Genomic DNA, 26,520 nt, shown 5'->3' with positions numbered 1-26,520 from the left:
GCTAAGCTAAGGAGAGAAAGGAATATCACACCTATGTGTTAAGTTTTCCTGGGAGATAAGACATCTGCTGGCCTCAAAGACAGCAGAATCACAGAGAAAACAAGAACTCCTCCAAATCGAGCCTGGGGAACCACTAAGGGTATGGGGGTATATCCCTTGCAGAGCAAGGTTCCTTCCTTGCAAGCAAAGAGCTTAACTTACAAGAGCATGGTGACCCCCCCCAAACAACCACATCACCTCAATAGAGCCTTGCACCAGCATGGATGGTACCCATAGCTGCTGTCTCAGTTTGCTTCCTATTGATATAATAAAACACTAACCAAAGCTAGGAAGGAAAGGGTTTAATTTCATCTTGCAACTTATAGTTTCTTAGGAAGGGAAGTCAGGGTGGAAACTGAAGCAGAAGCCATGGAGAAGCCCTGCCTGCTGGTTTGCTCAGCCTGCTTTCTTATTCCTCCCAGGACCATGTGCCCCTAGTGGGCTGGACCCTCCCATATAAATCATTGATCAAGAAAGTGCTCTACATACTTGCAGTCTAATGGAGTCCCTTTCTCAATTGAGGTTTCCCTTTCTAAATAACTCTAGCTTCTGTCAAGTTGATGAAGAAAAAAAAAAAAAAAAAAAAAAAGAATATGAGCCAAGATGGAGGGCAGCCCTTCTTCAGTTACCCTTACACACTCTATGTAGTTTATCACCCCCAGAGACACGGAGACCATGTGCAGCTATCACAGAATTATACACATCTAGAAGGAAGATAAGAAAGAGTGGCTGGGGTCTCCCCCAGACTCTTCTATGACAGGCCCCATCTTGAAGGTCACTTGCAGGTAGCTATGGCCACTCTGATTAGGATGGTAATGGCTCCTATGCTCACAGTACAGGATTCGCAGCAGCACATGGACAACATATGACTGGAAAGTCCCAAGAAACAGAGGTCCATGGAGACAAAAGTTTAAACCTTTAGATAATGATGTAAATTCCTTATAAATCAACTGGTATATTCATACATGGCAACCAAAATTTCAAAACTATCTTTAATGACTGTAAAACTCATTGGTTAAAAAAAAATCACACCCAAATCACCAGCATGACAAAGACTGATGAGACCATTAGGCCTCAAAGAAACTATTCAATCTAAAATAATATGGAACTGGGCACGCCTTGTAGTCTGACAGCTCCATCCTTGGCACCTTTGCCTTGGAAAATGCCTAAATGACTTCCAGAGGATTCTCTATAAAAAAGCTGGCATATTAGTGCAGGCTTCCATACCAGTGTTACAGACTGGGAGGCTGAGGAATGAAAACTCATCTCTTCAGAGTCACTGTCAGCAGGAAGCCCGGGATCTCAACCGGGTTCAGTTGGCCTGGTGTCTTCTGAGCACTCTTCTCCTTGGCTCGGAGAAGATGGTTTTCCTTCCTTACAGGTCTGTGGCCTTAGTTCCTCTTATAAGATTCATAGCCACATTGGGTTAGTGTCTAATGATCCCATTTGCACTTAGCTACCCCTTAAAACAGACCCACCCTGGGGTGTGAGATTACGATCTCAGTGTATCTCGATGGACGCATTCAGCCCAAAACATATGATCACTGTAGTGACATCACTGATCAGCACTGACAATGAAGGTTATAGTTGCCTTTGGGTCCTTCAGATGAGCTTTCTGCATGCCCTTTAGTGGCAGGTACTGTCCCTTTCACACGAAGGAGCTAATGAAACGATTGCTCTAAAGTCTAAGAGATGTCACATTATGACAACTGTCTATGGGTGTCCCTGGGCCACATTTATCTTAACCTGGCTGACAATGAATGTAAGGATATCAGAGTCACACATGAAGCAAGCACAGTCCCTGTTTGGCCTTTATATAGCTGTAGTTCAAAATATTCAATTTTCATTACTTAGTAAAACAAAAAAAAAAAAGCCATACAAGCTACTTATATTTTCAAGAAAAACATGTATATTATTCCATATTTTTGTGGCTGTCCTTTATTTTTATAGGCAGTTTTTAAATTTTTTAAATTTATTATTACTTTATTATATTGGTTTTTTTCCCTGCGTGTGTGTCTGTACATGTATGTACAGTGACTGCAGAGGCTAGAAGAGTATGTTGGCTTCCCTGGAACTGGAGTTACAGACAGTTATGAGCCACCATGTGGGTTCTGGGTATTGACTCCTTGTCCTCTGGAAGAGTAGCAAGTGTTCTCAACATCTGAGCCATCTCTCCAGCCCTGTGGCTAGCTTTTTAGATGTCTTGGGACAGTTTCATATCATGGGTACACCTCTGACACTCTCATCTTAGACAGGACTTGGTCAACAAAGGAGGATTTGTATGTGGGGCACAAGATTTAGAATTGAGGTGAAAGCTCGTTAGCCAACTCAAACTCAGCCACTGTAGCCAGTTTCCAACCAGAACCTCCTTTTAACCCACCCCAGTCCCTCCGTGGCTCCCTCTCTATTTCCCAAGCTGCACTATTGTAACTGAAAGTTGCTGTTCTATTTGGGTGACGATCTTCTGCTCTTACAGATTCATGGCAGGCCTTTATCAGGGAAGGGGCACACTAGAGCGCTGAGCTTTGAACAGTTTGAAAATAACTGGAGAGGGCGGGGGGTGGGGAGGAGCTGCAGCCTGCACTTGAGAATCAAGTGCAAAGAGTAATGATGACATCACAAATTTCTGTAATAGAGCTGGGCTCTTCTACTTCAGACTGGAATTCTCACTTCGCAGACTATGATGTCATTAGTCAGAGGTCTCAAATGTAAACACATGTGGGGCAAAGAGACAGCAAAATGAAGTGGAATAGCTCCAGGAATCATATAAGTCATATAGAAGCCAGGGCACACAGAAGGCAGAGCCTCGTGCCTGGGTTACAGGGAGCAGCCACTTCCTTCTCTAACTCTGGCCATGCAGCATTGAAGGCCCAATGCTAGCTTGAACTCAGTGCTTCATATATTAAATTTGTCACTGTTCACAATTATTTTTTTTTTATTTAAAGATACTAGGTGAAGTGTAAGTGAGCCGCAAGCAAGCCCTACTTGCCTCCAAGGGCTGCCAATTTGGACAAGCTGGCCTGATTCCCTACTGGGTAGATTCCCCCACCCCCCTACCACACCCACTCAGGGAGAAGAATGGCATCAAGCAAGGAAGAACTCCATCTTGGACACTGACCTCAGTTCACATGAGGCTGGTGGCACCACAGGGCACAAGTGTGCAGTGATGTCACCCATACCCAGACAAGGATGCAGCTACCATGATGTCTGTGAAGTCTAGACCAGGCACAGAAAGTCTACTCAGCAAGAGTGGTACCCAGCCCAGCAGAGTGATCAGAAGGAGGGCAAGATTAGAGGAGTCAGGCCCACTGGCCAGTGGGAAACGCAGAAGCCACGGCCTCACCTTGGCTTAGAAACTAAGCTGCAATACACGTCTGCTTACATTTCTTCACACGGCGGCCACTTTGGGGCACCCTCTGCCACTCCTCTGACATCTGAACCCCACTTCCTGTTTGCCTACTCTTACTGAAGCACTAAGATACAAACTTGGGCATTTTACTGGGCTAGAGAATATTCATGTGGGTACCAACACCTCTACATGTAGCCATCACTTCCATCCTTGATCCTCTGTGCTCAGGGATTTCTGCTTCTACTGCTGTAGATGCTGAGAAATATAACCAGCCACACCCTGATTCTCTAAGAGAATCCCCTCATGGTCATGCCTCTTAGGATTTTTTTTTTTTTTTTTTTTTTTTTTTTTTTTTTTTTGCCTATAGTGAAATATAGGTAAGGCTAGCTCCAGTTTAAAAAAAAAGCAAGCATGAACTCTGGTTTGTTTGTTAAAATTTTGAACACAAAATTTAAAATATTTTAACACAAGACAATGGTTTTGTCATGACATTTTCATGCTCACGACCTCTGCTGTCCTCCCAACTCTCCCCCATCCTAAAACTACTTTTCCATCTTCCTCCCAACCAGTCTCCTCCTTCTGGCCCAGCACTCTCCATTATGCTTTCACAGATATAGTTATGTCTATATTCTGCATATGAAAGAAAATATGCAATATATTATCTTTCTCCCCAATTCTCCATTACTTTTCTCTTACCTTCCTCTCCCAAAGTCTCCCTTCAATTCCATGTTATATACATAAATATGTGTATATACATGTACATATACACACTACACACATGTACATATATATATATAAATCTAGATGTTCTATGTGAGAAAAAGCTAGTTGCACTACGAGAGAAAAATCCGTCTACTACAAATGACATTATTTCGTTTTTCTTTATGGCTGAATCAAACTCCATTGTACATATAAGCCCCATTGATTAATTTTTTATTTATTTTACACACTAACGACAGTTTCTCCTCCCTTCTCTTCTTCTGCTCCCTCCTTCCTACCCCCTCAGAAAGGTAAGCCACATGTTCTAAATTCAGTCATTGAACGCTACACTTTTAAACATCAAGTCTGTAATAGTATGGGAGTGAATTCCAGGACAGCTAACACAGAGGAACGCTGTCTCAAAAACAAAACAAAACAAAATGCTATGGGGGTAAAAAAAAAAAAATACTTGTCTTATTCTTGGAGAATGCAAAACCTGAGCTACATGAGTTTTATAAGGACCACATTATATGTGTTCGTGACCAATTAAGATTTGCTTTCAGCAAAACAATCACACCAACTTTTTTCACATGAGCCAGATTCCAGAACTCAGGAAGCAAAGACAGGTGGATTTCTATGAGTGTGAGGTCAGCCTGATGTACATAGTAAATTCCAGACCAGCCAGAGCTGCATAGTGAGACCCTCATGAAACCTGCCAATCCTGGAGGCTTCTCTTGGAGTTCTGCCAGAATATAAAGCTGGCCTATAGCTTTCACACATCTTTCTCTTTTTCCTCCAAAGTCTATCATGTATGTGCAATTTCCAAACATGGAATACAGATCTAAAATGTGCTGGGCATCTGCTTCAGGGCAGGGTTCGGCTTCATCATGTCAGCCTCAGAGCCTGATGTGGCACGTGGCCCACGGCAAAGGCTTGGTGATGTTTGTGGAAAGTTTAAGTTCCCAGGAATATACCACTCTAGCTTCTCCTTCCATAAGCATAATTGTGAGGTATAAAGTTCCATGGTACATTTATATTAAATATTGGCTATCCTCAAAATCTGTAGATCATTGGCTATAACCATCCAAGAATAATAATTCAGACAAATATTATTTCTCTGTGTTGTGCAGCTAAGACCCTCTTCTCAGCAGCCTGCTCACATCTGTGGAGACTGCCAGGCTGCCTGTAACTCAAACCTGCCTTTACCTCTCAGCCAATAGACATTCAGTGGAACATAACCAATGCCTGGTCCTCTGTGTAAAAACAACCGAAGAAGAGGTAGAGTGATGGGTCAATGCTCTTCTGAAGAACCTAGGTTCGATTCCCAGCACCCACATGGTGGCTCACAACTATCTATGACTGCAACTTCGGAGGTTTCAACACTCTACAATGGCACACACACACTTACACCACTGCCGCCGCCACCACCACAGGCTAACAGGGCTGAGTAGAAATGATTACAACAAATTTCTTCACAGATTTATGACACAGTTATAGTCATTAGAGTTCTCGAGAAGCAGATCCAGAGTGCTGACTTCTCCACATGCTGCTCCTTCAGGCCCATGGGGGCCACAAGTGGCTCATCAAGCTGAGCTCCAGTAACTCCAGGGGCAACATCACAGGGGATAAGCTGGTCTGGAGCCACTCTACCGTTTTCAGTGTTGTTTCCTAAATGCTGTTTGGCCGGGTTTTGAAGCCAGTCAGCTCCCCTTCCTAAAGGACCCATCACCTTCAGCCACTACCGTGTCAGTGCCCCACAGCTGAAGTCACCATGCACAAGCCCTGGTCATCCCAGGGATGCTGATGAGCATCACGGTCACTGAAATCATTGTAACTAGCCAGCCCTGCCCTGTTGGTGTTGTTCCACTGCTGTGATGGATGCCTGACAAAAGCAAGGAAGGAAAGCAAGCGTTTACTGTGGCTTACAGTTCGAAAGCACAGTTCATTGTAATGAGGACGGTGTGATGGCAAGCGTGTCCTAGATATGGCAGCAGGAATGTGAGACCCCTGGACACACCGAGGCAGAAAAAATGCTAATGGCCAGCCTGCTTTCTTCTTTCTATTTCACCTAGGACCCCAGCTCATCAACAGTGCCACCCTACGTCAGCGTGGGCCGTCTCCCCTCAGGAAAAGCTCCAGAGGCATGTCTCCTGGGTGACTCAACCCACTCACGTTTCCAGTGAAGACTACGTCATACCTCCAGGCCTACTTATTTTACGCCATGTGTTCCTTCCCTCAGAAACTACAACGAAGATGCCCGACCTCAGCCCCCACTCCCACTGCTCCCAGACAGATGCCTGGGGTACTCTGAGCAGCGCTGGGTGGCCCCAGGTGGCCTGCTGTGCAGTAACATAACCATAAAATGTTTGCTGGCCTCTTTCTCTTCTCCAACTGCCCCTCCTCCATTCCCAAGTCCAATGCAATATGGTTAAAACCTGGCTGGGCAAACAGAAGCAACTGGAAGGTTATTCTTGACTGTGAATGCCTGGTGACTGCTGGCAGCAGACTGCAATGTCAAAAAAAAAGTGATCACAAGAACTTTGTTGAAGACACAGAGGAGTGAGTGACTCAACATGTGGGTTAGAAGAAACGATAGTTTCCTTGTATAAAAACAAAGAAAGTCACACCCCAAGAAATCTGTCATCTATATTCTTCCAGAAGGTACTTTTCCTGGCACAGGTCCCAGCCAGATGCACAGTGTCCTGCTTACAGCGAATCTCTTTTTTTAATTATTATTATTTTTTTTTACATGTCGATCCCAGTTCCCTTTCCCTCCCTCTCTTCCTCCCTCTTATCCTCTCTTCCCCTTCACATGAACCCTGACCACCCTCCCCTCCCATCCCCCACCCCTATTCCACATGCCATCCAGGTGGGGTCATGTAAATCTGTCAAGTCATTTGAAGTAGGGACTAGGACTTCCCTCCTGTCTCTAGGTTAAGGCATCATCCCTCCATGGGGGATGTGTTCACAAGGTCCTTTTGTGCACCAGGAATGCATCCTTGTTCCACTCTCTGAGGTCACTTAAACTGAATCTCTTAAGACTCAGTGGACACAGGGCCAGCAAAGAAGATACCCCCTTCTGTGCAAAGCAGGATGCTGGGAAGTGGCTTGCGTGGCATAGGCAACTACTCACTTTCCAGGGAACGCATGGCAAGTCTCCTGGTCTCTGATAAATGGACACTACCAGTAAGCAAAATGGGAAGGACAGAAGCTGCTGGTAGGGGCAGAGCATTGAGCCTCCTCACATCTTACAAGTGCTGCCTACTACCAGGCCTTAACCGCTGACGCTTTCTACAAGAGAGCAAAGCACCAGGCTTTCCAAGATCTCTCTGGGTCATGAGTGAGTGGGCCTTCTCACACATTAACATGGGTCATGAGTGGGCCTTCTCATATGTTAGCATTCAGTACATCACCCTTAGCATCTTTCCGGTGCGGATCAGAACACTGCAAATGAACAAACCACTCAAGCTTCAGGGTAAACGATCAGTATGGCAGACAGCCTAAGTGGACCCCTGATGTCAGCACCATCTACAGTTGCTGATGAGCAGGGTTCGCCATTCTCCACACAGGACCTTGTGTGACTACTGAGCTCCACCTGCACTCTGTCCCAAGATTCTCCAGGCAATACCAAGGCTCGCTATGGGTGCCACTCACTGCTGCTTCCTGCAGGCGTGGGGGGTCTTCTCAGTCTCACTAAGTTTTCTGTTCCCAACACCCTCCATGTGGCTATATCTAGCAGCCTTCAGGCCCAAAGCCAGACTTTCTAGCTCCTCTTCTGTTAAAACTAAGGAGCTAAATCACCCGCTTTCTCTGCCTCATTTGCAGCTACAGATGATCATGTGATCCATTTAACTGGGGGGGGGGACTGATAAAATTCTTATTCTTTCCGATAAACTGACCCAACTATAGCTGAAAGCCACATTTCTCACCCAGATTTGGACACAATCAGGATAGATGCTTACACATAAGAATCACACATATATACTCCCAGATAAGGGACAGATGAATAAAAAACACATGGATAGTTATTTTAGTTCTACATATGTGTTAGGCTTTTTTTTTTGTGATAAATACTTGAAACAGTAACACATATACACAGAGTCAGTTTGGAGTCACTGTTCATAATGAGACATTTTGGGGTATATTTCCTGTGTCACACGACTTTTAGGTTTCTAACTTGTGAGTTGGGGGAAATAAAATAAACCACTCCATCTCTCTGCATTCACCTAGTCTAAGTATGACACAGAGACAGCTGCCAGCATGCAGTTAGAGATCCATGTGTCTATACACGCTATCATAACCTCCATGTAAATGATTTAATTATACGAAGAACAGAAATCATGCATCTTCCCATCAGGCATCCCTCCTGACAAGTGATTCAAATCTGTCACAAGCCCAAGGAAAGATGGAAAGTGACAGGACCCAACCTGCCATCCCCACAGACATAGTCATCAACACACCACAGAGCTGACAGCGAGGCTAAGGAAGGTAACCCTCCTCTCCTACACACGTGTGGCACTTAACAAACCGTGACAATGAGCACGGACTTGGGAGAGTATTCAGTGACCCCAGGGAGCTTTCTCGTGTGCCTTCTGCTGTTTGTTCGTTTGTTTGTTTGTTTTAGTAGCTCCAGACAAGGAAGGAAAGTTTGACTAGCAGTATGAGGCAGATGACAACACAGGACACAGGAAGCCTTCTCAGTGTGAGTAGCCTCGCTGCTTCTCAGCTGGCACTAACCACCGGCATCTGATATTAAATCACACATCTCATGTACTTTCCCTTCATCCAAGGGAAAACTAAAAAAAAATGTTTGTGGCTTTCTTTTAATGAACATCAGCATGCAATTTGTGGGGTCACAGTTACTCACACTGAAGGGACAGGAGAACCCAGAAGTATCCTGGCCTGGGCCAGTGCCTAGACAGAGTCTCTGCTCTGCCATGCCCAGGGAAAGTGGCTTCCGTAAACACAAGCACCGAGTCCTTTGAGACTCAATTATTTTCAACTATAAAATGGAGATGATATTGCCTTATATGAAATGTCTCTTTTTGAAGGTAAATCTAACCTTTTCTGCACCACATGCTCTGCGCACAGGTTTGGGAGAAAATGAAACTATTTTTAGCAGAGGGGCACACCACCATCATAAGAGACCATCAGCTCTGAATAGCAACATGAATCTATGCTTCAAAGCCAGCCAGCCAGCCGTGCACCAATTTCACACAAAATTATAAGGCAACAATTGGAACCCACTTCTTACGATGCAAGTTCCCAGGCCTACCTGAGGCCTATTAATCAGAAACAGGAAGGCATAGTGATAAGTGTGCATTCTGACAAGAGCTCCACAGGGGAAAAGTCAAGTTAAAAACAAACAAACAAACAAAAACAGGAAATATTTTCTTCTAGAAATAAATCAGGTTTTAGTTTTGAGCTAAAATCAAGAGTTCTATCTGAGCCCAAAGAGTATGTGCCCCTCCTTATCAAGTAAAGGGGTTTATTTAAAAAAGTGAATCACCCATTGCTTGTTCTTAACAACCTAGAAGAAACTAAGTCAGCCCTGACACACCAGTTAACTACGGGGAGCTGACAAACTGATGAGTTTTCCTCCCTTATGCAAGACTTCTCGGGAGCTCCCAGCCTGTGCGCTCCCGAGGGAGTCACTGGCCTCTGTCCATGGCAGCGCCATGGCAGCGCTGCATAGTACTCACCCCTCAGGATGTAGTTCTGATAGTTCTGGTCTGCCTCTGCTCCCACCTTGATCAAACATGTCAGACCTTCAGCCACGACAAATTCATGCACCAAATCCTTGTCATCCTGGCCGGAAGGAAAGAAAGAAGCCAAATGAAATAACTAAGTGCTCAGATAGATCCCTGTCCACCTGCATTGTTCATGCTCTGCAGGACTCTGAAATAAATGGCCCCTGAGGAAATTCCGCTCCATTCAAATGATGCATATAAGTCTTTAATGCTTTTTATTTAAATTTTTTTCAGACACTATACTTCGGTCATGCCCCGCCCTTCCCCAACTCCTCCCAGGTCCTCCCTACCTCTAGATTTTTGTCTTGCTTTGTTTTAAATGTTGTTTTTGTGAGTTTTTTTTTTTTCTTTTAGAAAGGGGTTGGGGGAGAGTGCACAGGTGAGTGAGCATCTAACTCTTGCCAAAGGAATTTTACAACCAGTCTTCACACTGTCATTTGCCAAAGAGCAATTATTGCCTCCTGGGCAATCTAATAAAGATGAAGCAAATGAATCCCTTGCATGTCCGGAAGCTTTGCAGAGCTCTGCTTTTCCTTCTTCAAGATACCCAGGCCCCAGGCCCTCATGGGACCCAGTGTGCTGGTCACTTGAAGCTTCCATGGCTTTTTACTACAGGAAGCATCCAGTGACCTTGCAACCGTGAAGAAAAGCACACTCCCGTCCCAGCAGATAGATAGCCTAGGGAGGGCAGTTTCAACAAGAGGCTTATGAATGCTTCCTGCCAACCTAAAAGAAGCCTCTCCTGTCTCTTGCCTGACATATCTGGCAGCACAGGGAAGGAAGTGACTACAGAAGCCACCCTTCACCTGCAGCTGCTGGCCACCCTTCCAAAGGGCTGCCTTGGTAAGCAGAAGGCAGGACATAGACAGGAGCCGATGACTGCTAAGCTAGTGGTGCTCCAAGAGGGCTTTCCAGATAGACCTGGCAAGGGACCCTGGGAGACCATCTGAGAGCCTCACAGGAACTCAGACATGCAAACCACCTAGCCATACCCTTGACTGAGGTAGATGGGACAGAGCCGGCAAAGCTTCCTTCCTTCCAGGTAAGATGGAGATTCTAAGAGGGACCCACCCTCGCCTTCATGTTAAGACCAGCCAGGGTACTTTGAAAGGACAAGGAAGGACTCCATGCAGAAGCAACGGGTTAGAATTGGTGAAGTGAGATCAAGGCTCTGCATCCATTCCCAAACGGGCAGGCTGATCGAGAAACACTATCTCATACTCAGGGCAGGAAGACAGAGGCAGGGCGGAAATGAGGCTCAGGGCAGGAAGACAGAGAAACAAAACACACTGGACTATGTCTGGCCAGCCCTCAACCTGGGTAGTTGCTGTAAAACCAAATTCTGGGGAATAGATGTTTCCATTGCTGCTTTCTTCCACTGAGATGGGGAGATCCCCTAGATTACACGGTGCCTTGATAGGGTACCACTGGAACATCCGTACTTCATTATAACAACAGAGCAGAAACTTCCCAAGCAAATCCCAGCAATGGAAATATAGAAAGACTGGAGTGACGGAGGGCCACAAGAGTGGAAGCAACCATGGTTTATCAGCAAGAGAGAAAATAGGTGACCTGGCACAATTCTCCCGTCTCGACATGCAATCAGCCCTTTCTCCATTATATGACATTTTCCAATTATAGAGATGGGAGTCTTGAGCTAAATGTGGGCAGACACAGTATAGGTCCCTGGGAAGTGATGTAGTGAGAGGCAGGGTCAGCGCCAGCTAGGGGGCAGGGGGAGGGGAGTAAGGCTGAACGTAATGAAAGACAGCTGTGTGAACTCAGACTTTGTGATAATCATGGCTGGGGAAGAAAGAGAAAATGGGACAGTATCATGGGTCTTTGGAAAATTACTTTACACTGGTAGGTATAAAGGATATAAAAAAAATCATTTCTCCCTCCCTCTGTCCCCTTTTCCAGCAGCGTATATGAAAACTGGACATGCAGATGAGCTCATGTCTAGTCAGGAGGGTTTTCCAAGCATGTAACAAATGTTTATTGCTTTAACTAAAACTAGATTCACACATGACTTCATGGTGAAAAAGTGCGAACAAGCTCTCAAGAAACCACTCAAGCTAATCACTAATATTAATATACCAGAGAACTGAGTGTCTGGCAAAGGCACTCGGAAAAACGCACTGGACAGGCGAGACTGTTCATGAGAATAACTCAGACCCTTGGCTGAAACGCACGGACCCATGTAGATAAGGCACTGAGGAAGGAGATGCTTGTGGATAATCAATGTGGAGAAAGTCTTCCAATTTGGCAGTGACCTGAATTTTAAATACATATCCTGAAAATCACCGGCACTAATAGGTTCTTAAGACACAGCCTTCAGACTATTATGAAATCAAAATATCCTTACCAGCTGATAAGAAATTACTACCACATTCCAGATTTTTCTGTAAGAGTTATTCAGTTATTCACTGACTTGTGACTTCTCTTAACTATTTTATTTTTTACATTTAGTGTGTGTGTGTGTGTGTGTGTGTGTGTGTGTGTGTGCAAATATAGATGTACTCATGTTGGAGCACATAACACAACATGCAAGTAGAGGTCAGTGGACAGCTTGTGACTCTCCCTTATGTGGTCCGAGTCTTTGGGATATAATTCAGGGTTTCAAGTTTGGCAGGAAGTGCTTTGCCCCCCGAGACATCTGATCAACCCTGTTTTTGTTATTGTTGTCTTGGATGTTGTTCTCATTGTTGTTACTGCTAATGCTTGTTAGTCAAGAATAACTCCATACAAATGACCAATGCCTCTATTTTTAAAGCTCTTAAAGTCCAACTTTCTAGAAGAATCTGTAGGAGATGATGAAGATGCAGACCCAAAACCATGTGAGGCATCAAATTAAGCCTTACCCAGCATGCTGCTTATCAGATCACAGCTAACCCCTAGCATGGCTGTTATTGAGTGCGATTTGTGTGTGATCTCCCTTCACACCAGACCTTGGTAGCAAGCACCTTCCTTGTCTACACAGCACTAGCCTGTCTGTTCAAAAACCCATCTCATGAACCAACAGGAAAATCTCAAGGAATGTACACTAAGGAATAGCATGGTTCAAAGACTATATATATAACAAGTCTGAAAAAAAAATTATTTGGTTTTCTTTCCAACCTTTTAATTTAGGAAAATCTCACTGTATGTAAAATAGTCTCACAACACAGCTGTGAAAGAACTCACAGTCAGCCATTTTGTTTTATTCATCATTCTATCTTCTCCTGCTACATAATCAGAAGCAATTCTCAGACTGCACATCAGTTAAAACATTATTCCTGTGTGGCTTCCAATTATAGGAACTTTAGGAATAAGCATTCATAAGTAATATTTTAAGGCTTAAAAAATATCAATCAGTCTGTCCAAATTTCCAACTTTTTCATTACTATTTATACAAGATGTCTGGTTACTTATTGTCAGTTTGACGCAGATCAGTCTGACCTGTGGCCATGTCTATGAAAGACGGCCTTCATTGGTGATTGATATGGGAAAGCCCAGCCCACCATGGGCAACACCATCCTAGGCAGGTGGTATATCTCAGCCATATAAGAAAGCTAGATGAACATGAGACAGAGATTAAGCCCTCAACAGCTCCCAAATCCAGGTTCCTGCCTTGGGTTCCAGCCCTGATGTCCTTCAGTGATGACCTGTGACCTGGAAGTGTAACATGAATAAACCTTTCCTTTCATAAGTTTCGGTCAGAATGTTTCATGACAGACACAGAGGTCAGAGCAGCACAAAATCCAAGTAAGACCCACATATGCTAATTCATTTTATATGAGTCTAAAACTCAGAAACCTCTATTAACTAATCAATGGAAGAGATTGTCCCTACCCTCACCAGCTCACATGTTGAAGGAAGTCGTTCATCCTTTAGAGTAGCCCACAATCTGGATTTGGCAGATCGTTTGCCTAAACTGATGCTTAACATGTGCCCATGTCTTCAATTATTTGTAGCTTAATTCATGTCTGAATCCAGGGTTGATTTGTTAGCTTGACCACATCATTATATTTCTACCAGGAGGTACCTACAGTCTGATGGTACCTTGTTTCTGTCATGTTAGCAATTTTTGTTCCATTATTAATTAATTAACACATTAATCAGGGGCCACAAAACAGTGGCATTCTGTTGTTCCTTGTTACCTAGGATCTTTCTACAAAGACTTCTTTTCTTAAAAAGAGATTTCTTTTTACCCTAAAGTTCAATATGAGAGGCAAGAAGAATTTGAGATTCTAAAAATTTGCCCTTTTCCAGAATCCACTGCCTATTCATCCTATCATTGCTAGATTTTAGCATCCTGACTAATGTGTCCATCAATTCAAACTCTCTCAGGGTGTCTGGATCCATTTCTGTTACCATTCTTGTTGATGTGTACTGTCCTGACTCTAGACAACCACTGACCAACCCTTCAACTTGCTTCTGGGAGTTTTGTGGAAGAATCTTAGTATTATCTGATAGCTCCCTGCTATCCTCCATGTGATAAGAGGATACAAGTTTATTTTAACATGACAGAGGAACCATGCCTCCAGCAGCAAACTCAGACTATGGGTCAAAGGAGGACATGTCTTCAGAAATTTCCACTAGGAAATGAATCCCATTCCAGGAAGAATTGACAGCAGAATCCCATTCAAGAAGAAAAACAAGTTTTAAAGAATAAGGTAAGAAGAGGGAAGGAGGGATGGATGGAGGGAGGGAGGAAGGGAGGGAGGAAGGTAAAGAACTGGGATCAATAAGTAAAATAAGAAAAAATAAAAAATAAAGAATAAGATAAGAATGTGTGGGTGAGTCGGATTTTCTCCCCCTATCTTTTTGCCTAGTTCCTGTTAACAGGGAGAAACTCACTCTGGCTAAAATTATCATTCGCAAAGAAAATCTTTTAAAGGATAAAAAAGGAATTGAAGTAGAATGTATGCACAAGTCTAAAATTATAAGAGGAACATAGCAAGCCTAGACAGACATACTCCATGCAAAGGTCATCTTCACAAACGCACAGCCTTCTTCTGCCCACTGCTGTCTCTCAGTTACCTGGAGCCTGACCTAGCCCTTCACTCTGCTTGTGATTATCTCAGAATAGGGATGAAGGAAGGCTTGGTACCCACTGACAAGATTGAGCTGGTGATGAGGGACTTGCATGTGGAGAACATGTCCACAGTAGCAGGCTTTCCAATACCCAAACTGCAGTTAAGCAAATCATCCACCCAAAGAAGAATGAACAGAACACTTTATGCTCACTGGGTAAAATACAATCCCAGGCAGATATACAGTCACACCCATTCTCTCTCCATGGCCATATGCACCATGACAACATATATGTAAAGTTAATACCAAATACCATCATGGGATCTACCACTAGGGTGGAAACAAGGAATGATAAATGTAACTACTGGGAGAGAGGAGGCCTGGGTGTGGGAAGCAGGTCATGATTTGGGGGGAACAGGACACAGGTCTTTAATTATACCCAAACAGGTTTTCTTTTTAAAAATGGGAATTAAAAAAAAACATTCAATTAAGCTGTCTTTACTTTTCATACTTGGAATATTTGGCATAAAATGTTCTCTGGGACTCTGATCTAATACTCATGTGTGTGGCATGTGTATATGTATTTCCATGTGTGTGGACATGTGTGCAGGTGCATGTGGGGGCCAGAGGTTGACAGCAGTAGCCTTCCTCAGTTCTTCTCCACACTGTACATTGAGGCAGGGTCTCTCAGCTGAATCCATAGCTCACCAGTTCAGCTAAAGCAGTTATCCAGATCTCCTGGAACGCGGTTTCCACCTGCCGAGTGCCCGGAGTCCTGGCAGGCCTTAGTGCCTGCCCTCCCAGTCTTTACCTGGGTGCTGGCAATCCAAACTGACTCTAGTTCTAACCCAGCACACATCGCCCCCTCCGCCATCTCCTCAGCCCCCTGAGCTAACTTGTAATGTCATCTAAACAGACTTCCCTATTGGTAATAAACAAAGGCATAAGCCTGTGTGTGTCTGGTTCCCCAGCAAAGCACAAACAGGGCTGTACTATTTAGGCTTTTGTTTTTCTTTTCTTACCTGAAATATCTGCTTCAGTGAGAAAAGGGCTCTTCTTAGATCTCGGCCACTGGAGTTGTACAGTTTCTCTGAAACAAATAATACAACAATTAATTTTGTTGACTCAATAAAGGGCATAAACATGAGAAATTCTGAGGAATGATATCTTCTACTAGAGAAATGATGATGCAGCCACTCAGGTCACCTCAGCAGTGTGAAAAATGACTCCTATACAGGCCTGGTCTGTCACAGGCGACAGGGAAAGGCTACCTCCTCCTCAATACAAGTGTGTTTCTGGGGTTTAACAGACCAGACTGTCTTCTGATTTGTAGGTATTTCTACTCAGTGGCCAACTATACTGTGGAAAACCAATGCAGCCCAAATGCAATAGATTTCAAGGAAACTGTTTATGTCAAATTGGAAATTTATGTGATAGAGTAGAACATAGAGTCACTTACCACCTAACCTCTTAAACTGTGGCTCAGAACCCCCATGGGATCAGGTAACTGAATAAGGAGTGCGTGTCATATGCGTGCGCGGCACACACACACACACACACACACACACACACACACACACACGCATGCATGCGCACGCGCACATGCGGGCACACACAAGCCCAACAACAGTAACAGGTTTCTGAATACACAGTAACCAAGACTTGATTCATAATCAGACAGGTAATGAACTTCAAGGTGTGTCTGGCATCACTTGCCTCTGCTGTGTCACATGACGTCACTGCAGCCAGGACTCTGAACACATAACATAAACCATTTGCACTGTGCATGGTGTCATGCCACACAGCACCACCAAAGGCTCGGATCTGAGGCAACTGTGTGTTATTAACCTGTGTTCTTAGTGTGACATTTAGAAGTACAGTGACTAGAACTGTGATCAGGAGCAGGATGTAACTGCTTTGCATGTTAATTCTGAAAGTGACAGGCCCTGAGAGAGACTTGAAGTGAGCAGTGTTCATTTAGCTCCAGCATTTGCTTGGAAGCAGCAACTTAATTTATTCAATTCCTATAATTAAGTGCTATACGGTATATAGTTTCTTGAATGAACTCTGGTAATTGATATCTATCAAGGAAATATCTAGTTCGTACAAACTGTTATAATCTTATTGACATGGAAATATTTGTAGTAGCCCTGCCCCCCCCCTTTATTGACTCCATCAGTCTGTCTTTTAGCTTTGATATCAATCGTTTGTGTCTCGTTGCCTTTTGACTTACCAGCCTGGGTAGAGTCCTAGCAATCATGTTAGCCTTTTTAAAAGTCAGCTATGGGCTTGGCTTTCTCATTCTTTGTTCAGTGATTATTGCCTTCTTTGTGTTTACTTTGGTTTCAATTCCTCTCTCTCTCTTTCTCTCTCTCTCTCTCTCATTTCTACTTTAAAAAAATAAATGTTTGCTGTAAAATAGCTAACTGGAACTTTTTGACTAGGGATTGAACCCAAGGCCTCCCATGCTAGACAAGCACTCTACCTCTGAGCTATGTTCCCAGTCCATTTTATTTATTTATTTGTTTGTTTGTTTGTTTGTTTGTTTATTTTTAAGTTTCTTAGAGCAGGACCTTCACTAATTGGTTTTATATCTTTACTTTTGAAAATCAGCAATGATGTTTCCATTTTTCTGTAAACAATGCTGTAGTTATTTCCTGTGCATTTTAACATGCTTACTCTAATTCCAATTTTATTGATAATGACTATTTCATTAAATTGAAATGAGAAGGGGTTAAAGACATGGTTCAGTGGTTAAGAGCACATACTGCTCTCCCATAGGACCCAAGTTCAGTTGCCAGGATCCATGTCAGGCGACACACAACCACCGGTAACTTCAGCTCCAGGAGTCTTCTCAACTACATGTTTACTTTCACATACATGTATCCACACATGCACATACACGCACATGTACACACACACACACATTTTAAAATATAAATCTTTAAAGTCCAAGTGGAAATAACATAATCCTGTAACTGTTTTGACTTGTGGCTTATTAGAAACATATCACTAATTTCTAAGTATCCAGGTTTTTTCAAGATAACTGTCAATTTCTTGATCTTATGGTATCAATTCTTTTAGCTTTATCAAGGTGTATTTTATGACCCAGAAAAATCTTGGTGAATCACTCATGTATAGAAGATGGCATGCATTCTCTCATAATTGGGAGAATTGGTCTATCATTATCCAGTTTGTGAAGCTAAGTGATAGTGTTGCTAAACTCATGCACATATGTATGGAGACGAGGTCTGGCTATGTAGCCTTGGCTGGACTGAACTTACTGTGTAGACCAAACTGGCTTCAAATTCATACATATCTACCTGTCTCTTAGTCCCATGGCTGGGACTGAAGCCATGAGCTACCATGCCTGGCTTTTTATATTCTTACTGATTTTCCATTTGCTCACTTTATAGACTGATATGAAAGGAGTGCCAACTAGCAGGCTGTATGTGTGCATTTCTGCCATTATCTCAAGTTTTTGTGGTAGCTGCTTTCTATTTCTGTTGTTAGGTATGTTTACACTTGGCTCACTGACCTTTTATCATCATATAATATCTGTCTTTATCCTTGACATAAAGTGTCTTTATTTTAAAGACACATTTCTGGTACCAACATGGTCACTTGGGTTTAGCATTTCTGCATCTTTTCCATCCTTTCATTTTATGTTCTCTACATAGAGCTCCAGTGGACACCATTGCATCTTACTCTGATACAGTCTGATGATGCATGCATGCATTTTTCATAGTGCTAGGAACTAAATCCAGAACATTCGACATACCAGGCAAGCACTCTACCATTGATTTACAAACCAGCCATCTGTTTTTAATGAGTATAGTGTTCCCACTGCAATCCTAACCTCTGGGGCACCACAGGTGACTTTACATTGCACAAGGACAAGGACCTCCGAGAGGACCCAACACTGAGTCTCACCATTCACTAAGAAACATCCTCTAGAAAAGACAAAGACATCTTTGAGAGGTCTTCAGACCCCCTGCATCCCTTTTGTCCAAGCGCCACTGAATTTAAACGAACTCAAATTCCTTTAGAAGGAAGATATTTTAGTTCAGCACCTCTAATTTCCACTGCTATTTGTTTAAATACTTTCTATTGCAAGCGGAACAGCACAAAACACCATTCTTCCCTAAGAATCACTTTTCTCATTGTCAGAGAACTCACTTAGAAGATTCTAACTTTTAGAGATTTATTTTTATTGTATGTGTATAGGTGTTTTCCCTGCATGTATGTTTGTATACAGCATGTGTGCAGCACCCACAAAGATCAGAAGAGAGAGTCAGAACCACTGGAGTTGGAGCTACCATGTAAGTACTGGGAACTGAACCCAAGTCATCTGTGAGAGCAGCACATGCTCTCTCTTAACTACCAAGTAATTTCTCTAGCCCAGAGAGTCACAATTTTTTAATATACTTTCTTGAGTATCAAATATCAAAAGAACAGTTAAAATCCATAATAATATTATACATTTTGACTAAAGTATTTTCTCGGGCATTCTGCCTTTTAGTTCCATATGCCATAGAATGTAAGGTAGACGTCATGCCAGAAATCCCACATGTGATCTTGGAGTGAAAGCTTTCTTTATCCTTCAGACAAACGACTGGTAACTGTTTCATGTTTAGAAGCAAGATTCCCTCTCCTCAAGTTCTCCAAACGTGTAGCCTTCTTGTACAATCACCATGTGAACAAGATTCATACACTGGCCCCTATGTCACAGGAGAGCCATCTCCAGTCTGTGTGAACGGAAGTCTTATCTGTTAGTTACTGTCTTAGTGTTTTTACAAAGGAAACATTTAATTGTGGTGGCTTGCTTATAGTTCAGAGGTTCGGTTCATGATGGAGGGGAACATGGTGGCATCCAGGCAGGCACAGTGCTGGAGAAATTGACTGTCACACTGAGTGGAACTTGAGGAAAAAAACCTCAAAGCCCACCCCAACAGTGACACATTTCCCACAGAAGTGTAGCCCAGATTAAAGGGCCACACCTCCTAATAATGCCACTCCCTGTGAGCTTTTGGGGGCCAATTACATTCAAAGTACCACAGTTACTTTTCTGGTTTCAGTGACAAAACGTGACAGAATCAACTTCAGGGAGGAAGTGTTTATTTAAGTACATGGTGTGGAGGTAGGTACAGAGAGAGACCATGAAGAAACCAGGGAAGCTCTCACACCTTATGGTTCAGAAAGCAGAGAACTCGGGCAACAGGCAGCACAGATTGCAACCCCCAAAGCTCGCTATGAGTGACCCAATTCCTCCCACCAGGTCCCACTCCCCAAATTTCCAAAATAGCATCATCAGCTCCAGGGACAAATACTCAAACACAGGAGCCCATGAAGGACAATCCGCATCCACTGTCTTTGGAAAAACAATCCTTAAGACATCCCTGCTCTAACAAAAGCCATGGCCTCTTCATGCAGCACTGGGATTCAAAGTCCCCACTGAAAGCCCCCCTGCCTGACCTCACCGCTTGACTGCTCTCCTCACATAGACCAGGAAGCACCTTCCACCTAGAGCCTCGGGAAAGATGACAAGACACATTTGTTCTTTACAGAGGGTATAATCCACGCTGGGAACCCAAATCCAGTCAGACCTTCTACTCACACCAGCTGTAGGCAAGAATGGTGCTCAGCTGAGACAAGACCCCAGAGAACCTACAGACCAAAGCAGAAGTATTCCTCCTACAGCCCAGGTCCTGCTTTTCTTGCTCCATGGCTAACTAGCACCAGTTAGTGGAAAGTGTGGTTGTGAGTAACAATGAGTTCTAGAAACCAGACACTCTGTCTGTGCCAAGTCCAGGCTTCCCTACACAGAAAGACACACTTGCCAAGGAAGAGTAGGTTCACCCTCATCCTAGAGTGGGAGGGGCCCATCTGGGAGCAGTGCCTGCCAGCTCCCGAAAGGCTGCTACCATTCTTGGGGTGCATTCTTACAGAACCCCCACCACTTCTTGAGAGCAGCTGTCTACACAAACCTCTGGCAAGTCTCCCCACACAGAATGACTGGTAGCCACTGCATTCCCTACTTCTGCAGTTTAGCTCTGCCTTCTGCAGACTGTAGTCTGGGTCGCGCGTGTCTATTTGGGGGCAGCATATTCCAGGGGCAGACATACCTTCAGCCTACGATTAGCTGTGCTGAGTCAATATGGCACAGAAGACAACCTTGATGTTTGGAAAAAGTAAAGACCAGAACTTTCATGGGCAAAACAGGTGAGGTTATTACATCCCATTTAACCAGTGAATGAGTGTGGAGAAAGAGAATCAAATTGCATTCAAGAAAGAAGGGAAAGGAAGGGCAAAAAAAAAAAAATATATGTCTAGAATATTATGTTCCATCCCATAAATCACTGACTTTAGAGTTAATCATTACCAAACATATTCTTTTATTTTTCTTTATTTTTACCAAATGTCAAGCCCAGGAACCAAGAGCTTCACAAGAAGACTTTGGAAAAGACATGGGAGACCCTCCTTTGCTGCAGGGGTAGAGGGACCCTCCTTCATCCTTGGGCTATTGTTGGGAGATGTACTCACTGGCAGGATGGCATTCTCACCTGAAATTCTGTGTGCATTGTCTATGGAGAAGGAAACCTTTGTGGCTTTCCAACGAAGACACAAGAAATGAGTACCACTACCACCGCCTATGGAGTCAAGCTTGGAGAACATTCCTAGACGGAAGCCACTCAGTCTAAATTCCTATGGGCACCTGATGAGACCCACCTAGGCCATTGCTCTCGTGAACTCCATGTGGCCATCTGATTCACAGAGGGCACGAGATACAGCCCTCCTCCCCCGGCAACCACTGCCTCATCAGTGCATTCTGATGTTTTCTAGGAAGAAAGCAGTGTCGTCGTGCAAACTTCACTTTTTGGGTTTATTTATTAAACTCCATTTTCAGAAAACCACCTTGTCTTTGATGTGCTATGTTCCTCACCACTGTGACAAGACTTGACAAAAGCAACTTAAGGGAGGGAGGGTTTACCGTGGCGCGCAGCTGGACAGTATGGTGCCGATCACCACGGTGTGGAAAGCCTCATTTAAATCCAGATGCCCTTGCATTATAGTCCCACCTTACATAGTTCCTAGTGACACCTTTAGAACAACCCTTTACTGATTGTCTACTAAGTATATGGCATGTGGAGTTTGGGGCTACCAATGAGCATGAAGACAGTGGTAGTCATCGAATGAGTTCACAGCCTGTGAAAGAGAAAAACATGCCTCCAGATCATGATAATGTCACAGGACAAAGCAATGGCAATGTTTAGGAGCCCCAAAGGAGGGGTTACAAACCCTGTCATCTGGGCACTGGAACACGCAGGTGATCTTGAATAAAATCAGCCAGAATGAGAAGCTGTATGTAACAGGAAGAGAAAGCAGTAGGCATGTGGTCCAGCAAAAACAAAGCATATGGCCAAAGAGAATGCCCACTTGAACATGGCTGCACATGGGCGGGTGGACACACTGTCATCATCCAGGCCAGCAGAGACATTGGGAGAGCTAGCTCAGGGAGGGTCTCATGGGCTGGGCTGTGTGATTTCAGCTGTGTGCTTCCTGGGGCATCATGGAGGGCTCAAGAATACAAGCAAGGGAGGGATGAGGGTCTAATGAGATAGAATTTCAACAAGTTCATTGCCTGCATGATTGCTCAGCAAGGAAAAACTGAACAGGGGAATAAGCAAGAGCCAGAAACTGAATAAAAGGCCAATGGTAACAGACACTGGAGGAATATGGTCCTCTGGACCTTCTCCCAAGAAAGCAGAAGACTCTCCAGAAGCCAGTCTAGGGTCAGAAGCCTCAATCCCCAGAGTTTATGGTGCAGAATGGAGTTCACTTTATTTGTTCTTGGAGGAGGGTCCTTGGATCAGTTTCATAGGCCAATGAATGTTCTGAGTGTCCAAAGAAGAGGGTAGCACTTTTAGTGCCCCAGGCATTCCTAGATTCTTCTGTTTATCCCTACATGGAAAATTCGGACTCCTCCTTTCTTCCTTCAGTCACTAGACACTTAATTCTATGACAAGAGATATGCCAAACAAGGAGTGAAGATACATAGTGGTGCTCACCATGCAACAAGGACCTGAATTCAAATGCCCAAACCCATGTAAAGTCAAGTGTGCTAGTACATATCTACAATCCTACTACTGTGGTGAGATAGGAGGTAGTCAGACAGAGGAGAACCCCAGGAGCCTCAGGGGCCAGCTATTCTGGAGTCTGTAGTAAAGCTTGAGACAACAAAGAGACCATTTCAAATAAGGTGGAAAGTGAGGATCACACAAGATTGCCCTCCGACTTCCACCTACACATTGTGCGCGCGTGCGCACACACACACACATACACACACACACACACACACACACACACACACACACACACACACGCACACCAAATAACCAGGGCATGACTGAATACTCAGGGAGATAACCTGACAGCACAAAGATAGCTCAGTTTTGCAAGCACCAGGCTTCAGGAAAATGCCAGAGGCAAGAATTTGTCCTTAGCATGGGAGTTGAATAGCATGTAAGAAATTGTTGGGAGGGAGCTTATAGATGATGTCCAGTCACGCAGTGATGTATATAGCTAATGGTCCACCATTGCTACCTACTGAGACCCATCCAGGTCTTCACCTTTCAGGTGGTTACCTTGGAAACCACTTCTCCATCCTCAAAAATCACTGAAGAACGCAGTCCAGGAAAAGTCCTTCATCCATCTATACTCATCAGTTCAAGAAAATAGTTGTCCTTCAGAATTTGAAGAAGTGAGTTGGCCTTGGACCCCCAGTGAAATAAACTTCAAAATCCTCCCATCTTTATCTTTAAAAATCATCCATGCCAGAGGCAAAGCCAGAATCAGCTAGAGGAGACTACTGAACAAGCTAAAATTTCTCAAACAAGCCCCTTTCACCCACCAGGATCAAAGACTGGAAGAGAAGAGGGCCCTCAGAGATCCTTGGTCCTTCTATCACTCTGTAGTCCAAAGAGAACCGCACACATGTTCCAAAGTGGCCAGATGTTCACACTGTCCCTGCAGCAGCCTACTGACCCCATGGCATCATTTTATGTCATCTTGAGTGGCAACCTAAGCCCCCAGGGAACCAGTGATGAGATTGTGTTGGGTGGTCTTGGCTTTGGGTCTCCCTCTGTCTCTAGCTATCAATCTTTCTCAGTTTTGTGTTTTGTTAATTATCTCCCTTTCTTCCTTTTTCACACTTCATTTTCCTCTTCTCCATTAATTATCATCAGGAGAACTTCAAATACTTACTTTCTCATCAGCTTTCAAACTGCCTTTAAAAGACTTTAAAATGTACTTAAACTGTTTTAATGCTCCACACTTCTCCTTCTCCTTCATTCATTCCCTGGACTCCAGCCTCTGTGTGTGTGTGTGTGTGCGTGTGTGTGTGTGTGTGTGTGTGTATCCGCATGTGCTAGAGGTCAGTGTTGAAAGTCTTCCTCTATTAGAACTGTCTTTAAAAATACTAAATGACATAGGAGTGCCCAGCCCACTGTGGGCTGCACCATTCGTCAGGCAGATAGTCCTGAGCTGTATAAGAAAGCTGGCTAAGCTTGAACTAGTGTGCAAGCAGGAATGTGAACCTGCACAGATTCTGCCCTAGTTCCTGCCTTGAGTTCCTGACCTGATTTCTTCCCCCGGTGATGAATTGTGACCGAAATGCAAGATTCAATAAGTCCTTTTCCTTTTCAAGTTACTTTTCATCAATTTTTGTTTTGTTTGATTGTTGTTTTCTACCCCAACAACAGGATAAATAATAGGGGAACATAATACCTCCAGAAACAGAGCCAAGGATCTGTATACAGCAAATGGGTAGTCTCTCCCAGGCACAGAACTCAGGTTTGGGGAGTAACCTCTTGGTTCCCTATATGACAAGAAGACTGCCTAATCTCAGAGCCTTCTGGGCTTTACAGACCCTCAGCAAGGCACCATCACTGCCTGAGAGACAGAGCCTTTGTTTTCTGGGGTCAATAGATCTTGACAGGGAAAGGCTCTCCTCCCCTGCCATGGACACTCTGAGAAAAAGGGGTAGCTGTTGAGTCCTGGAGAGAAGATAAGGATCATTAGCTGGGGTCAAAAGGGAACAGCCTAACATCAATCATGTCACCTAGCAGTGATGATGACACTCAGGAGTGCACCTGCCCCATGCCAGGGGCAGGGCTCTCCCTTTCAGTGCCTTCAAGAGAGGAGCAGCCATTCATCCAGGGCCAGTATTGCATCATGCAAACAAAAAGGAACCCGAGAAAAGACCCAGTTTTAAAAGCATGGTTCTAGGGAGAGTTTATTCACTAGCCAGTGGGGGTGGGGAGAAATGAACAGCCATGGGAAAAGAATGTACTGCTGTGTTTCTATGATTAAGCACAGCAAAGTTAAGTGGTGTTTTATCCTGCAACAAATTCACTCCAAACCGCAGACTTGGACACCTAGAAGAACAAGCTATATATGTGTGGAGCCCAAGTTCTAGCTACGTCCCTCTGGGTTTCTTTCCAGCTGTGGCTCCTACATAGCCTCAGTGAGCAGAGACAATATGGTGGGCCCAAGCTCTCCTGTTCTGCCCTAACAGCTGCATAAGCTTGCAAACCTCACAGAGGAGCAACTTGGATGCATTTTTCAAATTCTGTTGGGCTTCAATTATGGAAAAGACAAAAGAGTGCCCAGAGTTAGACTCAGTGTGCCCTAGCCTGTCATTAGCCCGCACTCTCTGACAACACACAACTTTTATCTAAAGTCAGCTCCTACTGAGTACAGTGGGTACCATAAGAAGATGACAGCATGAGATGATGAGCCATGTGCCAGGAGTTCCTGCAGGAGAAACTTTGTGTTTTGTTCTAAGGGTACCAGAGGGACTCTGGGTTCACCCAGGATGTTTTAGTTTCAAGTAGGGTAATTCAGCCTGAAAGAGGCAGAAGGACAACTGTCACAAGTTTAGCAGGAGAGCACCAGCCAAGCTCTCAGGGGCGCACCACCCATGCTCTCAGGGGCGCACCAGCAATGCTGTAAGGGGCGCACCAACCATGCTCTCAGGGGCGCACCACCCATGCTCTCAGGGGCGCACCACCCATGCTCTCAGGGGCGCACCACCCATGCTCTCAGGGGTGCACCACCCATGCTCTCAGGGGCGCACCACCCATGCTCTCAGGGGCGCACCACCCATGCTCTCAGGGGCGCACCACCCATGCTCTCAGGGGCGCACCACCCATGCTCTCAGGGGCGCACCAGCAATGCTGTAAGGGGTACACCACCCATGCTCTCAGGGGCGCACCACCCATGCTCTCAGGGGCGCACCACCCATGCTCTCAGGGGCGCACCACCCATGCTCTCAGGGGCGCACCACCCATGCTCTCAGGGGCGCACCAGCAATGCTGTAAGGGGCGCACCACCCATGCTCTCAGGGGCGCACCACCCATGCTCTCAGGGGCGCACCACCCATGCTCTCAGGGGCGCACCACCCATGCTCTCAGGGGCGCACCACCCATGCTCTCAGGGGTGGGAGTCTTTCATGAACACAGTCCTGAACCCCTGCTGGCTTTCAGAAAATCTGGGTCTCCAGTTACATTTGCAAAAGAAAGTATTGGCACAGTATACTGTTAGAATGACTGATGGTAAAAGACAGGCTCTATCATGGTATCAAGACCCCAGAACAAATAGACTACA

At 44.5% G+C, this 26,520-nt stretch overlaps 1 protein-coding gene across 1 annotated transcript in view; it reads right to left on the bottom strand.

The window, feature by feature from the left end:
- The window catches only part of Fhod3 (formin homology 2 domain containing 3), a 397,434-nt gene that overhangs the window by 211,302 nt on the left and 159,612 nt on the right, over window positions 1–26,520 (bottom strand). The window contains exons 4-5 of the mRNA XM_051202091.1: window positions 15,876–15,943; window positions 9,790–9,895 (exon numbers count right to left, since the gene is read on the bottom strand). Coding sequence (XP_051058048.1) covers window positions 9,790–9,895; window positions 15,876–15,943 — 174 coding nt within the window. The remainder of the gene's footprint in view (window positions 1–9,789; window positions 9,896–15,875; window positions 15,944–26,520) is intronic.

This window comes from Phodopus roborovskii, unplaced genomic scaffold (genome assembly GCF_943737965.1).
Source record: "Phodopus roborovskii unplaced genomic scaffold, PHOROB, whole genome shotgun sequence".
In the NCBI taxonomy this organism is placed as follows: domain Eukaryota; kingdom Metazoa; phylum Chordata; class Mammalia; order Rodentia; family Cricetidae; genus Phodopus; species Phodopus roborovskii.
Note: the sequence above shows the minus strand (reverse complement) of the source record. Positions and strands in the feature narration are given on the sequence as shown.